At 44.2% G+C, this 18,371-nt stretch overlaps 1 protein-coding gene across 2 annotated transcripts in view; it reads left to right on the plus strand.

The window, feature by feature from the left end:
- The window catches only part of CCDC152 (coiled-coil domain containing 152), an 880,762-nt gene that overhangs the window by 495,463 nt on the left and 366,928 nt on the right, over positions 1-18,371 (plus strand). The window contains exon 6 of one of the 2 annotated variants that reach the window (XM_078675028.1): positions 11,803-11,905. The exons of the other annotated variant lie outside the window; for it this stretch is intronic. Within the exon in view, the coding sequence (XP_078531154.1) occupies positions 11,803-11,905 (103 nt within the window). The remainder of the gene's footprint in view (positions 1-11,802; positions 11,906-18,371) is intronic. 2 annotated transcript variants of the gene reach the window in all.

Raw genomic sequence — 18,371 nt, forward strand, 5'->3', positions numbered from 1 at the left:
GGTTGGGGGATCAGGTGAAATACCTAATCCCAACGATAGCCTCCTTTCTGCTCTGTCAATCTCCTGATTAATGGCACTAACCGCCTTTACAAGGTAGCAGTCTATGGTAGTACCAGGTATCTCAGATGCCAATCTGCCTGCCCCGAGCCTCCGCGGGAGGGCTCCCGCCTGCCTTGCAGGGCTCTGGGGCTGCAGGGCTCTGGGGCTGCAGGGCTCTGGGGCTGCAGGGCTCCAAGGCTCGGGGACTGCAGGGCTCTGGGGCTGCAGGGCTCCGGGGCTGCAGGGCTCTTGGGCTCCAACCAGGCCGGGGAGATCAGGGAGTCTGCCCTGGCATGAGGGACCCCTGTCCCGGGCACACGGACCCACGATTTCTTTTCCAAATTTTGCGTAGTGTGCATAGTGGCACTACGCAAACTACGCCCAGCCCTAGTCAGCATACAGTTTAGCCATTCTTCACAAGTTACACCCAAACCAGCCGTCCTCACAAAATGCATACAGTGGTTTTTGCTTGTCAACTTATACCTATTGTCATATTCTTATTTTCTGATACTGCTGCCTTTCATACCCCGTGTGGGATAGTTGGCAGAAGTAGTATGGCACCATGAGGGCAGTGCAGAATTTGATCCGGTAGTTTCTGGTGCTTGACACCGGCACTTAAATGTCAACACTAGCACATATGACAGTCTGCCACATGTCGAGCTGTTTGTCTAACGCAGAAATGAGCACAACAGTTGTTTTCTAATTAAATATACATTAAAATATCTAATACTTGCCGCCCAAGCAATTATTATAGTTGTGGCAGGCTTAAATAGACTGAATTGTCACACATGTAGGAGTGTGATGGTTAGTAGTTGTGTTGGTACTGTCATGAGCAGCGCTAGACGGGGCAATGAGTGGTGAGAGCTACAGTGGCTTCATGAGAAGGGGCCTGGTACTTATTATTTTACAAATTAAGCACTGACTCCAGTAAACATACAGTTTGCTCTCCACATATTCTGACATAAAGTGCACGCTATCTGGCTACAGGGTGGTGAGCTGAGGAAAATTCTGATGGCAGGTTAAAACACTCATAGCATATCAACAGCACTGATGACTTGAATTGGAGATTCAACAGTGCACCCAAGCAATGAAAATGCTACAGAAGTGTGTTGAAGGCGGGAATCAATCTTTCATTTTTTTCTGGCAGCACTTCATTACATCATGTGTTTGAACAAACCTAAAATCATTGACAGTGCATTTGAATGCCATTAACTTATTTTGAATTTTAACATCAGTCTCACAAACTCTCAGCCCCAGTTATAAGGCATCTTGCTAGCAAAACCTGTATTTTCTGATAGGCTCCAACTTGTCTCCTGAAGATTTAGGCATTTTAAGAAAACATCATGCACATTTTTTAATTCTCTCACAAAGTCGCTGTTAGTAATTGGGTTTTTGGTTGGCAGGGGTATGCACCCTACCCAAGAAGGAACCACACTCATTGTCAGGGTAAGTCAGATACACACTCTAAATTAACCTGTGCCCACCCTCTGGTTGCTTGGCACAGGACAGTTAAGCTTAACTTAAGAAGGAATGTGTTAAGTAGTTGTGCAACACTTAAAACGGTAAAACTGTGAAAACACCACACAAACAGATACCTCTCTAGTTAGAAAATAGAGCTTTTTTTTGATAATCAACTTTATTGGATTTGTAACAACATTGAAATTCATTGGTAGAAGATCATTAATCAATAAAAAGGCATGACAATGCATACAGTTGATAAGACAAGGGTCAGCCCATCGGGGTTGGCCGTGGCAGTCCAATCATTAAATACAATCGTACATAAAAGAAAATGAAGGCAGATCATCATAGTGGCAGCATATTGAACCATTTACCCCACACTTTACTAAATAAGTCAGGGCATCCCCAGGCTTCTTCCTGGATCCCACACCAGTCCACTCCCCTCCTCCATCCCTGTACAGTAGATGCTTTAGCCTGGGACCAGTGCGCCGCTATGTCTCTTTTGGCTACCGCCACGGCTGTCCCCAAAAAGCGCTTGTCCACCCTGGGGCTATCCAGGCCGTCAAACACCACCAACCCTCAGACGTAACGGGTCATGGGGAACCTCCCATCCCATGGCGTGCGTGAGTTCAAGCTCCACCCCCCTCCAGAACGGCGCCAAAGCTGAACCGCACCATACCATGTGATAGAAATCGGCTAGGGCGGAGGCACATCGCGCGCATGCTGGGGAGAATCTCATCTGGGCCCGGAATAGACGTGTCGGGGTGAGGTATGCCGCATGAAGGTAGTAAAGCTGGACCAGGCGTAACTTGGAGGATGTGGTCAGGGTTTTTAATCCGCCTCCTCTAGGGGGCCCAGCCATCCCTCCCATCAAGCCCTGAGCTGATCCTGGGAAGCGGGACCATTGTTCACCAGTGACCGGTATATGCGGGACACTCCCCCCTCCCTAGGTTCCCCATCATCACCTGGGCTTCCAGTGGGCTGAACTCTGGAAGGGAGACATGGGGTAAGACATGTGTATGAAGGGCGTGTCTGAGTTGTAGGTACTTATAGAGTTGGGAGTGGGGAAGGGCGTGGTGCTGCTGCAGGTCCGCAAAGGATCGGATGTGGTCCCCCACCCATACATCTCCGAGCAGTGAAATCCTGATGAGGTCCCAACGTTGGAACCCCTGCAAGGACGAGACCTCCTGCATCGAGGACCCATGCCAGAGTGGCGTCGGCCGAGTGAGTTTCCGGTCCCACCTCACATGACGTAGGGGCGAACGCCAGGCCAGAAACACCGTCCTGGTGACCGGGGGCAGAGCCTGTGGCACTGGGCTACCATATAGAAATGCCTGGATCTGCGTGAAATCCGATGTGCTGAGTTCCACGCGGTATGCTGGGTCGGACCAGCCGCCCGCATACCAATCGTGGATCACGATGAGCTTCGTGGCCAGGTAATAGAGGTGGAGATTAGTAACCCCCATACCCCCCGTCAAAGGAGGGGTGGGGGGAATACAACAGTGCGCCAGGGATAAACGTGATCTTCCACCTCCCTAGGGAAACCGGGTGAGAGCACCGTCAAGTTCGCGGAACCAACTACCCGGGAGGTGGATAGTAATATTTTGCAGTATGTAAAGAAAACAGGGGAGGACCATCATTTTGAAGAGTGCACTCCTGCTCATGGGGTTAAGGGGGAGGGTCTGCCACCTCTTGAGATCCGCCTTCATCCTGATGACCAAAGGCGTGTTATTCCACGCGGTATGCTGGGTCGAACCAGCCGCCCGCATACCAATCGTGGATCACGATGAGCTTCGTGGCCAGGTAATAGAGGTAGAGATTAGTAACCCCCATACCCCGTCAAGGGGGGGGGATACAACAGTGCCCCAGGGATAACCGTGATCTTCCTCCTCCCTAGAGAAACCGGGTGAGAGCACCGTCAAGTTCGCGGAACCAACTACCCGGGAGGTGGATAGTAATATTTTGCAGTATGTAAAGAAAACAGGGGAGGACCATCATTTTGAAGAGTGCACTCCTGCTCATGGGGTTAAGGGGGAGCGTCTGCCACCTCTTGAGATCCGCCTTCATCCTAATGACCAAAGGCGTGTGATTCAAAGCCCATTCTCGCTTTGGCAGAAGGGTTACCCAAACGCCTGAATATTTGACCGATTGTCTCCTAAGGGGGATGTCTGCCTGCCAGTCAAAGCAGTCCCTGGAGGGGTGTAGGGGGACCAAAGTTGACTTTGCCGGATTGAGGCGGAGTCCAGAGACCCGCTCGAAAGCGGAAAGAACCTCCAGGCACCTGGGGCCAGAGCAGTCTGGGTCCGCCAAGAAAAGCAGAACGTCGTCCGCATATAGGGCTATCATATCGACTTGGCTCAAGGCCCAGTCCCACCCCGAATAAGAAAATAGAGCTTAATTTAAAACGAACAAAGCAGGATCAAAACAACAAAAATCCAATAAGTATAACCTGAGTATGTTTAGAATTGCAATTTAAAACTCAACTTCATCGTTAGTAGCGAGAATTCGTGAAGGGGTGGGAATCTTACTAGATACTAAACCAGAACAGTGCCTCCTTGGGCTGGCCCCACAACCCAAGAAACTGAAAATGGCCAATAAGCTAGTATAATTAACATTAATGTTGGCCAAACGGAGGGGTGCTATATGCTGGATGGTTGAACGGACCCCAACATTCGAAAGCTGAATAAGGGATGTGGGAGAGTGGCCCCTTATAGAAGAACTGCATATGAAAGCCTGTCGTAAGGACGAGACGTTAGAGGAGGACATTGTAACCTGGAGAGAGTTATGCAGGGAATTGTTAAAGCCAACTGGATATTGAAAGTGAATAGGACAATGGATCTGACAACAGTAGCAAAATGTAAAATTGGTAATAGGACAACACCCTAGCTATGTAAGGCACTCAGTATACTACTGTGCCATTAATGTATAAATAACTGTGAAATGTGTACAGGTCTCAGATGTATAATGGAAACAAGCTGGATGGTATTAATATGGTAAACTCTGTGTATGACCACTCAGTTATGTTCTCAATGCTCCTCTCTCTAGGAGATGCATTTAACTTGAATTGGGGTATGGAACTCTGCCTCTCCTGCCGCAGGTGCTTAAGTCAGACAAGACGGAAGTCCTCATCCTGGGATCATCACCCTCCGCCTGGGACGACTCCTGGTGGCCCCCCGCCCTGGGCACCACTCCCAAGCCAACAGACCACGCACGCAACCTGGGCTTCATCCTGGACTCCTCCCTCTCGATGACCAGACAAGTCAACGCCGTCTCCTCATCGTGCTTCAACACCCTACGCATGCTCCGGAAGATCTTCCGCTGGATCCAGACCGAAACCAGGAAGACGGTCCCCCAGGCACTCGTCACCAGCCGACTGGACTACGGAAACACCCTCTACGCCGGAACCACAGCCAAGCTACAGAAAAGACTCCAACGCATCCAGAACGCCTCCGCCCGACTCATCTTGGACATCCCCCGACGCAGCCACATCTCCGGCCACCTGAGGGACCTGCACTGGCTCCCCGTCAGCAAGAGGATCACGTTCAGGCTCCTCATCCACGCACACAAGTCTCTCCACGACCTGGCCCCAAGTACCTCAACGACCGCCTGACCTTCTACACGCCCACCCGTCAGCTACGTTCTACTAGCCTCGGCCTCGCCGCCGTACCACGCATCCGAAGAGCCAACGCCGGAGGCAGATCCTTCTCCTACCTGGCGGCCAAGACATGGAACTCCCTCCCCATCCACCTTCGGCTGACCCAGGACCATCTCGCCTTCAGGAGACAACTCAAGACCTGGCTGTTCGAGCAATAGCAGACCCCTTCCTCCAAGCGCCTTGAGACCCTTCCGGGTGAGTAGCGCGCTGTACAAATGGTATGATTGATTGATTGATTGATTAAGTATATCCCAACCAGGACCAATACATTGTAATGGCTTCAGACTGGGTGAAGAGAGTGTAATACCCAGAATTCTTTACCCTAAGCACATGTCCTCTGATCTGGCTGCTTCTTCTGGAAGATCTTCTGTCACAACAGTAGGGCTGAGTCTTACACCTGAGCCTGCACAACCTGCACCTCCATGGGTGGAGATTGAACAGTGAATAGCTTTTGATCATTTATCATAGTGATTAGTGTCATCCCAGAGGCAAGGCATCTATTTCTAAACTTGTTTACTCAATATGCTGGGAAAAATGTGTTGTCCGGTGTTCTTGCCTAGACATCCAACTCTTAAATGCACAGTTATTCACCTGTTATGCTTATCCTTAGCCCAGCAAGGCTTTGCTATGCAAATGGTTAAAGGATATCAATATATGTATATTTACACAAAGAGAGAGAGATGAAAGGTAACTTAAGCTTGGCCTCCCTGACAAAAATATAGCACACAACAGGTGCTGAGGTCAATACATTGGACAGCTTGTTCGCACTTTCAGTAAACAACAGGTTTCCAAAAGAAATGGATAGGTATCCTTACCCATTTATTTTAGTTGCATGCTTCATCATCGGTGACCTATCTGCACCAAAGTAGGTAGATACCTCTTTGTTTAAATCTCCTGCCGTAAATAGATTCTTAAAAAGATTTGTACATATGTTTCCACCAACGCCCTTTGTCAATCCACAGTGGGACCTTTATTCAGTTCTCCCTTTTCTTATGTGTGCTCCTTTCGAGCCTTTGCATCATTGTCCCCTCCAGCTGCTTATTATCAAGACAACCATTCTAGTGGCAATAACATCGGCCCAGAGGGTGAGTGAGTTGCAGGCCTTGTCATCCAAGCCTCCGTATATGATGATCTTTGGAGGTAAGGTGGTGCTTCGCACCCGGTCTTCATTTTTGCATTAGGTGGTGACCCCATTTTATCTGGGTCCGATATACACATTGCCCACCTTTTTTGCTCCCCTGCATTCCTCTAAGGAAGATGATCGTCTCCACCGGCTGGACCCAACAAGAGTGTTGTTGTTCTACCTTGACCACACAAAAGAGTTCTGGGTGGATGACCAACTCTTTGTGGGGTATGTGGAAGCTAAAAAGGTTTGGGCAGTGCAGAAACAGACCATTTCTCGCTGGGCCGTTCTCTGCATTAACATCTGCTTCGCTGTGGCTAACAAGCAGCCCCGTGAGGGCTTATGAGCTCATTCCACCAGGGGAGCGGCTGCGACCATGGCATTGGCTCAGGTGTCCCAGTCATTGACACCTGCCAAGCAGCAATGTGGGCATCATTGCAAACGTTTGCCAAGCATTACTGCCTGGACAGTCAGGTCCACAGGGATGAGCATTTTACCTGTTCGGTCATGCAGGACTTCTTAGTGTGAGAAATCTGTCTGCAGCCCACCGTCAGAATGGTATGGCTTGGGTATCTATTGAAAGGTAAGGAATCTGCAGCTAGAAGTCTCTTTCTGATGAACAAGTTACTTACTTTCTGTAATGCATTATCTGGTAGAGACAATATCTAGCTGCATGTTCCTTACAGACCCACCCATGCCTTCCCGCTCTGTGGAGTCATTTGTTTGGGCTATGGTTGTTCCCTTTTTCAGATCCCTAGTTATGACATACACTCAAGTGTAGTGTAGTTCCTATTTTCCCTATAGGCTCTGCGCATTGGAATAATATAAACAGCAGTTTAGATGTAGGACTAAGGTCATCTAGGTCTCTACTGACTATATTAGACTTAATTAGGTTTGCCAGCTAGCTCAGAGGTCACTAGAAACTTTCTCGAGTAAACAAGGAGGTGTTAACTTCCCTGAATAGACAAGAAGGGATTAGCTTCTGACAACCGCATAAACATGACAACTTTGCTCCCTCCGAATAAAGATTGTATCTCTAGAGTCGTGTTAAAACAATAGACAACTATTTTACTCAGTCAATCGTGCATACTTAGTTGCACCAGAGTGCAGAGAAATAGAGAGACAGGCGTTTTCAATAAAAGGTGTTATTTATTGAGCAGCCTTCTTTCTCATGCAAGAGAAATGAATTGCCACAATTGCAATACTTATCATGAAGTAAAGTGCGTACAGTAAAAGGAGTATTATGAAATAATACTGTAAAAGCATTGATATGGTTTCTTAGCCATATGATACTTTAAAATGGATAAAATATATACATACATAAAAACATTGACTAACATACTCAACTGGTGCTTCTAAGATACGCCTACCCCGGTGTACCTGACCTAAGCCTAATACGTGGGAAGGAGTAAGTAAGTTGCAGTTTAAGTTAAGTTGTTTTTTTGCCAAGAATCTGAATCAAGAGTTCTCTTTAAGGGTTTAGTCAGCTCCGTACCTTGGTTCTAGAATGTAGGAGGTCTTGTATCTCTCTCTCAGGACTCGATCTCCCAGCAACCCGCAAGGGTGACTGGAAACACCAGAGCTGGATTTCTCGGCAGGAGAAAAGACAGCGTCTCTCTCAGTGCGTAAGGGAGGGTCGGCTTCCTTCGGCTCTCGCAACAGCTGGGCGTCGGGCAAGTAGATAGCCGCTCTGCTCCAAACCACCGTGTGTTTGCTTAAGGCAACGTTGGTATGTTTATACCTGAAAGGTACCATGTTTGACGTAAGGGTTGGACATAAGACGTCACTAAGAGCTAACAGTTCTTTCTGGACTCCAGGAGTTCTTGTGCAAATCAAAACAAAAGCAGCGGGAATTCCCAGGCTGCTGGAGGCTTGGTTTGTTTAAAGAACACGTTGTGCTTTCTAAGAGTCTATGGGAGTAGCCTTGCCGTATTTGGACTGCATGGGCTATGCCTGAATATGGACATGATTCTTATGCCTTTATAAGGGTATGTTTTGTTATAACCGCATAAGGGCATGAATCGGGGAAATCTAATTAGGGCCCTAGATAGATTCACAACACAAGTCAATCACTTTATGGCTCTGTGCCTTTGGCGTGGACAAGTGAATAGTTCGGACATCTGCACGCCTGGAGGGCTCCTATTTAGGTGGCTACGACACCATAACTGATGATAACGATGACACGATGTCATGCAGACCCCAATGGAGCCACCAGACGCCACGCAATGTAACTGCGCATGCGAAAGCTTCCGGTTCCAGCCTGACGCCTGGAAAATCAAAGGTAAGGAATCTGCAGCTAGATATTGTCTTTACAAGTTAATGGGTTGCCAGAGGTAAGTAACTTGTTTGTCATTTCTGGACATTTGCGAGGCTGAGTCACAAGGCTCTACTGCCTAGCTAACCAGGTCTGGCAGTATGGGCAGTATGTCAGATCTGTCTTGGAGGATTTCCTGTCTGACCCATTCCATAGACCCACCAACTGCTTTGGTATCTATTCACAAGGTGAGTAATCTGTGGTTAGAAGAAACTATCCGAAGAACAAGTTATTTACTTTCGGTAATGCCTTTTCTGGTTGAGATTCTTTCTAACTATAGATTCCCTACAGAACCATCCTCTTCCCTGTCCTGTGGAATAGATTCACACAGTCCTTTAATAAGATACCAATGTGGAAGTCTGCAAATTGCAATATTCTGATTTCAGTTGATGTGTGTTCGCCAACACGGACAGAGACCAGAAAGAAACTGATGTCAGCGTGTGGAGGTGGTGCAGATGGTGCACAGTCAAAATATCAATTCCTAATTATCGACCTACATTAATATTGAGTTGAAAATATCGAAGGTGAAGAATATTGAGGTCAAGAATATCGTTGGACAGAATATCGACCCTAAGGTAAGTAATACCGATTTTTTTTATATCGATGTAAGTAATATCGAAGTTAGTAATATCGATATCAATTATATCTATGTTACTAATTTCAATGTTACTAATATCGATATTTGTTGTTATGTATTTTATTATGTATTTTATATGTATGTGTTATATGTTTTTTTAAGTATGTTATTTGTTTTAAATTATATTTGTACTATTTTTTGTATAATACAATTTTTATTTTTAATTTAATTTTATGTTTTAGTACTGGAGCGGTTTGTGGGTTTAAAGGGGAATAGGGTGGGAAGTAATTTAATTGTAATGAAGTAATTATTTATTTTCTATTGGTATTGATAATTTTTTTATTTCAAATTAATTATTAATTGGTAATTAATTATTTTAATTGCTAATTAATTTTTTAATTGCTAATTAAGGTTTGTAATTGGTAATTACATTTTGTAATTGGCAATTCCTTTTTTTAAGTGGTAATTAAGGTTTGTAATTGGTAATTGCATTTTTTAATTGGCAACTAATTTTTTTAATTGGGAATGAATTTTTTACAATTGGTAATTGATATTTTTAATTGTTAATTACTTTTTATTCATTGGAAATTTATTTTATTAATTGGTAATTAATTTTTCATAAATTTCTTTTTTATTTAAAAATAAATGTATTGTTTACCATTTTTTTAATTGTTAATCCATTTTTAATTATCAATATGTTTTTTGTTTCGATTTTTTTAGTGTTCAATATTTATTCTTTGGTAATTTATATGTATTCAATAATATTTATTGGTATTTATTGTTATTTTATTGTTAATTATTCAATTGTAATTATGTTTTTTGTAATTATTAATGGGTATTTGCAAATGATGTAGAGTTATTTAAAAATTAAATTTTTAATTATTTTATTTACAACAATTATTTATAAGTATGTTATATTTAACTTCTACGCTATCCAATGCTTTCCCTACTGTTGCACTCTCTGGAGTGGGAATAGTAATTTTTACCCCTACGCTATCCAACGCTTTCCTCACTGTTGCACTCTCTGGAGTGGGAATAGTAATGTTTACCCTACGCTATCCAACGCTTTACCTACTGTTGCACTCTCTGGAGTGGGAATAGTAATTTTTACCCCTACGCTATCCAACGCTTTCCCTACTGTTGCACTCTCTGGAGTGGGAATAGTAATTTTTACCCCTAAGCTATCCAACGTTTTCCTTACTGTGGCACTCTCTGAAGTTGGAATAGTAATTTTTACCCCTACGCTATCCAACGCTTTCCCTACTGTTGCACTCTCTGGAGTTGGAATAGTAATTTGTACCCCTGCGCTATGCAACGCTTTCCCTACTGTTGCACTTTTTGGAGTTGGAATAGTAATTTTTACCCCTACGCTATCCAACGCTTTCACTACTGTTGCACTTTTTGGAGTTGGAATAGTAATTTTTACCCCTACACTATCCAATGTTTTCCCTACTGTAGCACTCTCTGGAGTTGGAATAGTAATTTTTACCACTACGCTATACAACGGTTTCTCTACTGTTGCGCTCTCTGAAGTGGGAATGGTAATTTTAAGTTCTAGGCTATCCAACAATTTTATTACTGTATTTTTTTTACTTATGGATTTTGAATAGTATTTTTTTTATTTAGCTATTTAATTTTTTTGTATAAATTTAGATAATGTAGTATATAATTAATTTTAAAAATATTAAAGGTATATTTAATTTTTTTATTTATTAAACGTAAGTCTTTACTTTTTATTCATCTTTTTGTTTTATGTTTGCAAATATATTTGTAATTTATAATATTATTTATTAATTTATAAATTATTAAAATAATTATTACAACCTATTGTTCAGTATGTATGTATTATATATTTTCTGTTTATGTTTAATCAATGTATTATTATTATATATGTATTATTTATTAATTTTAAACATTATTAGATATTTTTAATTATGTTTACTTTATTTATTAGTGTTATTTACTTTATTTTACATTAATTGTTTTACAAAAAAAAACGATATTTTTAACATCTATATATTTTTTTCGATATTTTTGTACTTACCATGTTGTAGATAGGATGTCGATATTCTTGCCTTCGATATTTCTGCATCGATATTCCTGTAGGTCGATATTTTCTAGGTCGATATTTTGTCAATTATCCGGTGCAGATACAGTGGCCTGATGTCACATCCTGGGGTGTGTGTGTTAACATGTTAACATTATTTACCCTGTATCAGAGTTAAAAGTTTCCATCGGCCATGCTCATGCTTCGGAAAAAGATGCTTTCACACAATATTGTTCATCTCTTTGATTCACCAGTCAACCTTTAGCATTCATGGAGCCACGACAACAAGGTAATGTAACAGGGTGCCAGTCAGTGTTTCCCAGTCCATTTATTTCCACAAGGGGTCTTAGAACCTTGTAGCCTTGTGGGAATTCATAATTCTGCTTTTGTTCAGTAATTTGCAACTCATCACGCTTCAAAATATTTCTAAAATAAATATTCATGCCAACTAATATGAAATTATTAATCAGGGTGCTGCAAATATTACATTCAACCCAAACAGGCATGTGTTTGTTATGCTGTAGGTTTTAATACTGCAGACATAAAGCAGCATACATATTTTATGTGGTGTTTGATTTTCAATTTTTAGGAGTATAAGAATCGAGTTGACCTGCTTGTTGCAGAAATCAGAGCTAAAGAAGAAGAGCACAAGGTGGAGCTAATAAATATTCGTTCTGAGATGCAGGAAGAATGTAAGTTTTTCAATGAGCTGCATTATATTTGTGTTGGCTGAAAAATATTTAGTAGCTTCAAAATAGTTAAAAATAATATATATGTCCTTTAGGCCTGATGTTATTGGGTCTGGGCTAGAGGCAGCTGTACCTATCATCGCCAACATGATGTACAAAGATAAGCAGGGCAAAAGCGCAGCTACCCAGCCCCCGCAGCCATTGGATATTGTCAGTTGCCATTCAGCAGTCATTGTTTATTTGAAATGCCATTTGTGATACATGGAGTTTTACTTGTGCACATCATATACCTATTTTCTTGGTGCATCAGACATACGCGTCTGCCTAAAGAGTACTTCCAGGGCCAAGGATGGACAGGGCAGCATCAATTGAATTGCAACAGAAACCCCATTAATTACATTTATAGTAGTTGTTTAGCAATTGTGGAGCCTGCTTCATTATGATACATTTTAAGACAGGGGTGTAAACATGGGTTCCGTCAGGAGGCGTCTCTGCTCTGCGGAAACATTGAGGGCTCCTGTATTTTTAAGTTTCAAGGTGGCCTCTAGTAGTTCATTTCGTTGGTGCTGATGTGTACACTTGTCCCTGCTTTGCTAATTTTTTACATGATGGGACGAACCGAAGCGCTGAACTTTAACTTAGGGGTCCATTAGGATGACGTCATCCTAGCGGGGATTGGGACCGCCCGCCATAAGGGCGGCGGTCCCGTGGGGGGCATTAGGATGTGCCCGCCACAGTGGCGGGCACATTCTGCATTTGCCTAAACAAAGCGGCAGGCACCGCGCGGTGCCTGCTGCTTTGTTTATGCAAATGTGGCGGGGTACCACAGGTACCCCCCTGTGTGCAGGCCCCACCCCTCCTTAACTCTGGGGGCACACAGGGGGCCCCTAGAGTGAAGACCGCATGCCTTTCCGTGGCGGGATTGCCGCCACGGAAAGGCATGTCTGAAAGCCCATTGTAATATGGCTGGCGGTGTCTATGAGACAACGCCACCATATTAAACATGTTCCTCCCCGGCCGCAAGGCGACCGGGGCGGAAAAGCAGCAGACGGTCTTTATTATTTATTATTATTTATATTCTTATATAGCGCCTGAATAAACCCCCAAAGGGGTATCTCCGCGCTTTGCCAGTCAGAATATAGCTCCAGATGATCTTATTCAAGGGATAGTACATCATACAGGGAAGAAATTAGTTACTGGTAAATAAGTATGTTTTTACGGTCTTCCGGAAAGTCAGGTGGCTAGTGAGTGATCTCAGCTCAAGAGGTAGAGAGTTCCAGAGCACTGGTCCCACATGAGCCAGCGCTCGGCCTCCTTGTCTGGACTTCTTTATTCTAGGTATCTGCAGTAGCTGTTGACTGCTAGAACGCAGAGAGCGCCCAGGTACATGTGGCCGAAAAATTTCGGCCAAATATCTTGGGCCTTCGCCTATAACACTTTTGTGGATGGTGCATAGGGTCTTAAACTGCACTCGTTTCCTCACCGGTAACCAGTGGAGTCTAGTCAGCAGGGGGCGGGAAGGAGTCCTAGAGGGAACGTTCAGGACTGTCCTTGCCGCCGTATTTTGGACTACTTGTAACTTATTAAGTTGTCCTTCGTTGGCTCCTAAAAGAAGACCGTTACAGTAATCCACTCTGCTGATGACTAGCGCCTGCACAAGTGTTTTCCTGTGGCAATCTGGTAAATAGGGAAACACTCTTCTTAGCATCCCAATTGCCCGAAAGCAGGTACCAGCCACCTGGTTTACATGATCTTTAAACGTGAGTGTCTGATCTAGTAACACTCCCAAGTTTTTTACCGTACTCTTAGGGCTGGGAACAGAGCCTAATTCTGAGGGCCACCATTCAGGTGACCAGTGTGTTGCCGCTTGTCCAAACAGCATGACCTCTGTTTTCTCTACGTTGCATTGAAGACAGTTTGATGACATCCACTCTGATATTGCTCTCATTCCATCTGCAAATGATCTTTTTATAGCAGGGGTCAGACTTTTAAAAGGAAAGAGGAGTTGGGTGTCGTCAGCGTACGACACCGGGGTAAACCCAAATGATCTTGCTAAGTTGGCCAAGGGGGCCACATACACATTGAAAAGTGTCGGGCTTAAACATGAGCCCTGTGGCACTCCCTTGTTGAGCTCCCTATAGATGGATTTATGGGAGCCCAGCCAAACTTCTTGGGAGCGACCGGATAGAAAACTTTCCATCCATGTCAGAGCCACTCCTTCCAAACCTACGTCCTTTAAACGATCGAGAAGCACCGTGTGAGACACCGTATCAAAAGCGGCGGAGAGATCCAACAGCACCAGAATCATAGAGCTGCCCTCATCCAGTGCCATTTTGATGTTATTGGTCACTGTTTGGAGGGCTGATTCGGTGCTGTGGTTAGGCCTGAACCCAGATTGCGAGTAGTCCAGGCCCTCCGTCGCTTCTAGATGTCCTGATAGATAAGTGTTCACGTGCTTCTCTGCTATTTTGCCGATATAAGGCAAAAGTGAAATGGGACGCAGGTTTGAGAGGTCTGTCCATGGGTAAGCCGCTTTTTTTCTGATTGGGTTTACCACCGCTCTTTTCCAGTCTGCCGGGACCTGTCCTTTCATGAGAGAGGTGTTAATAACACTCTTTATGGAGGGTCCTAAGAGAGAAATCAGAGGGGCAACCATCTTGGCAGGGAGGAGGTCATGTGGAGATCCAGATTTAATATGGGCGATAAGGGAAAGGAGCTCTGCATTGTCAATTGGAGGAATAGCTAGCAGCGGATGTTTATTGTACTTTGGCGGGATCGGGGATAGGGGCTTATTGGCATCACCCATGTTATTATTAGCTGCCACTATTCTTCCATAAATAGTATTTATTTTTTCCTCGAAGAATAGCGAGATTTCATCGCATAGAATCTGCAAAAAATCGTCAGAGCTCTCACATGCTGCGGGTTTTATAAAATTCTGCAGAATTTTAAAAAGCTCTTTGGGACAGTTACCTGCTTCTGTTAATTGTTGCATTAAATGGTGTTTCCTAGCTTGCTTTATGTTTTTATAGTATATTATATGGGCATCTAGAAAAACTGCTCGAGTCTCCTCAGTTTTACTTCTCCTCCATTTTTGCTCTACTCGTCTACATTTCCGCTTCTCTTCTCTTAACTCAGGTGAGTACCAGCTCTCCTGCTTGGAGGAAGGATGCTGTTTGTGTGATTTTAAAGGGGCTATGATGTCGATGGCTCGCTTAATTGAATCATTAAGTTTAGCCAGCGCTGTATCTGCTGTGTCATCTGCCAATATGGCAGGTTGTATCCAAATTTCCTGTAGTTTATTGACTGAGATTTTATGCCATTGACGGCGCCAGATAGGAGAAGATGGTGCTTTATTAATGGATCTTTTTGGAGTCAGTAAGTTAAATTCTAACAAGAAATGATCCGTCCAAAGAATCTCTTTTGCTGGAAGACAGGTTAATTTAGTACAGTTGGAAAAAACTAAGTCTAGCGTATGGCCGCCCCTATGTGTTGGTCCTTTATTTTGTAATTCTAGACCTAAATTTGATAGATCCGTGAGTAGGGAAATGGATTCGGATAGTTCTGGCTGATCTATATGGATGTTAAAATCTCCCAAGAGAATAAAGTCTTCTTTAGATTTAAGACGGGGAGCTAAAAGCTCTTGGAGAGTGAGCGCAAAGTCAGGGTTTGATCCTGGTGGTCGATAAGCCAGGGCGCCTTTCCAGGAAGTGTGGCTAGTTAGGTCGATTTTAAAGATCATGATTTCTAGTTGTAGACTTCGATGTTGCTCGAGTATTGTGACCTTTATCTCGTCCTTATGTATTATGGCCAAACCACCACCTGTTTTCACTTCTCTGTCTAGATGTTTGAACTTATATCCAGATGGGATCCCCATTGCTATAGCTGTAATTGTGTGGGGCTTCATCCATGTTTCAGTAAGGAAACATATATCCGGCTGAATAGTTTTAACTAAATCCCAAACCTGATGCTGGTGTTTGGGTAGGGATCGTACATTTAGGAGGAAGCTCTTTAATCCATCTAAGGGAGTGTTTCCCTCTGGTTGGATAGTACTAGTGAGTGAATGACGTCGACACTGAAGACATGAAAAACCTCCCTCAACTGTCGACCAGGGTATTTTTGTGCAACATTCAAATAGTGGCTTGAGATCCCGTAAAGTTTGGGCGGAATAAGTTATATAATTTTCGCTCATATCTGTTAGAGCTGGGCGGACTGAGACGGAGTCCATGGCCCCTGTGCCCCATCCTGTCGCGGACGGGCGCAGACGGGCTGACTCAGGCGAGACTACGGCGCTCCCGCAAACGCGACCGCTAGCGCGGTAGAGCGTCCCTTTCCTTTTATGTGGTCCACTAGAGCGCTCTCACCGCTCTGGGCCACACTCAAGATGGCCGCCGTGTAAAGATTTCCCAATCCCCAAATGAAGCCCAATAAAGCCCGAAAACGGCCGCTAGAGCCGTGAAATGACGGCGAAAATGCGTGCAGGAGTGCTAGGGGTGTGCTGTCTGCATTACAGGATGAAAAAAAAATTTTTTAAAAATGACGATTTTTGATTAAAAAAGCTTCAAACAGCTCACAAGAACAACAGTTTTTGGTAGCCCTTGGCAGGTAGCGCTTCCAGATCGTATTTGGCACAGAATCTCGCGAGCGCTGACACAGGGCTCCTTTTATGGGGTTCACTAGAGCGCTCTCACCGCTCTGGGCCACACTCAAGATGGCCGCCGTGTAAAGATTTCCCAATCCCCAAATGAAGCCCAATAAAGCCCGAAAACGGCCGCTAGAGCCGTGAAATGACGGCGAAAATGCGTGCAGGAGTGCTAGGGGTGTGCTGTCTGCATTACAGGATGAAAAAAACAATTTTTTAAAAATGACGATTTTTGATTAAAAAAGCTTCAAACAGCTCACAAGAACAACAGTTTTTGGTAGCCCTTGGCAGGTAGCGCTTCCAGATCGTATTTGGCACAGAATCTCGCGAGCGCTGACACAGGGCTCCTTTTGTGGGGTCCACTAGAGCGCTCTCACCGCTCTGGGCCACACTCAAGATGGCCGCCGTGTAAAGATTTCCCAATCCCCAAATGAAGCCCAATAAAGCCCGAAAACGGCCGCTAGAGCCGTGAAATGACGGCGAAAATGCGTGCAGGAGTGCTAGGGGTGTGCTGTCTGCATTACAGGACGAAAAAAACAATTTTTTTAAAATGACGATTTTTGATTAAAAAAGCTTCAAACAACAGTTTTTGGTAGCCCTTGGCAGGTAGCGCTTCCAGATCGTATTTGGCACAGAATCCGTCCGCCGCGGTCCCCCCCGCCATACTAATATGGCGGGAGGAAAACTAGTGTGGATGTCGAGCGGATTCCCTCCGTCAGGCCGGTGGTGGCTACCGCCAGCCTGGCGGAGGCAATCCGCCCGACATCCTAATGGGCCCCTAAGTGTGCAGATATCTGAATGAGTTACTCCAGTTTCATTTCTATCACCTCACTTGTAATTTCCTGCCTCGACAGCCCCTCACTTGGATGTACCCACAACGACCTGCCCCTTATTTACATAGCAAATGAGCACCATTGTTATGTTATGTTATGTGACATTTTTGTTATGTGACATTGGCTGATATAAAACCATAAATTATTCTGCTTTTCTCATCACGGAAATCACTCAAATTCATCCTTGTTCACGCGCAACTGCCTCAACATTTGGGTATTCACATTGTTCAGTCATATCGCAGAGTCACACAAATACATGACCTTATGTTACTACTTGGCACCATTTGTGTATTGATCACTGACCATCAGCCACTCACAACTTACCAGCAGCATCATCTAATGATTCTCTCAATGTAAATCGCCACACACCCAGTTGTCACACAACCTATTCACCCACAGCTGCTTATCACAGAATTAGTCATTGACATCACCCACCTATTTATTGAACACCTCAACCAGTGCAAATCACCAACATTACAATCTTTATAAATGAGAGATACCAGAATATAACTTGATGAGGAAAGGATCACCATGAACTTGATGATACAAGGATGCTGAGCAAGATGCTGAGAGAGACACAACACTTTTCCCTCCGTAACAGAGCTAAACTGAGTTAAAATGAGAAAGAATCATTACAGATTTGGAAACTGAAATGAACTTGCAGGGAAACAAAATACTAACATCGCAAAAGAGAGAGGATATAAATAGTAATTACCCACTGACATGTTCATCAAAACACTCCAAAGGAGAGAATTTAGAATGTAATTATCCAGTGACATAGTCATTAAGAGACGCTGGTCTTTTGCGCAATCTTGTACTTCTTTGATCTGGCACAACATCATCTGTTTGAGAGAACCGGAGCTATTGACAGATGTGTCACAGTTTTTCTTTGAATCATCACACAACTGCAACCGCTTCCTGCACAAACCAGAGCCAAGCACCACCACACGACTCTTGTTCCAGATCCTGCCATCATCAGTGTTGTCAGCATTTTTAG

Source organism: Lissotriton helveticus, chromosome 2_1 (assembly GCF_964261635.1).
Source record: "Lissotriton helveticus chromosome 2_1, aLisHel1.1, whole genome shotgun sequence".
Taxonomy (NCBI): domain Eukaryota; kingdom Metazoa; phylum Chordata; class Amphibia; order Caudata; family Salamandridae; genus Lissotriton; species Lissotriton helveticus.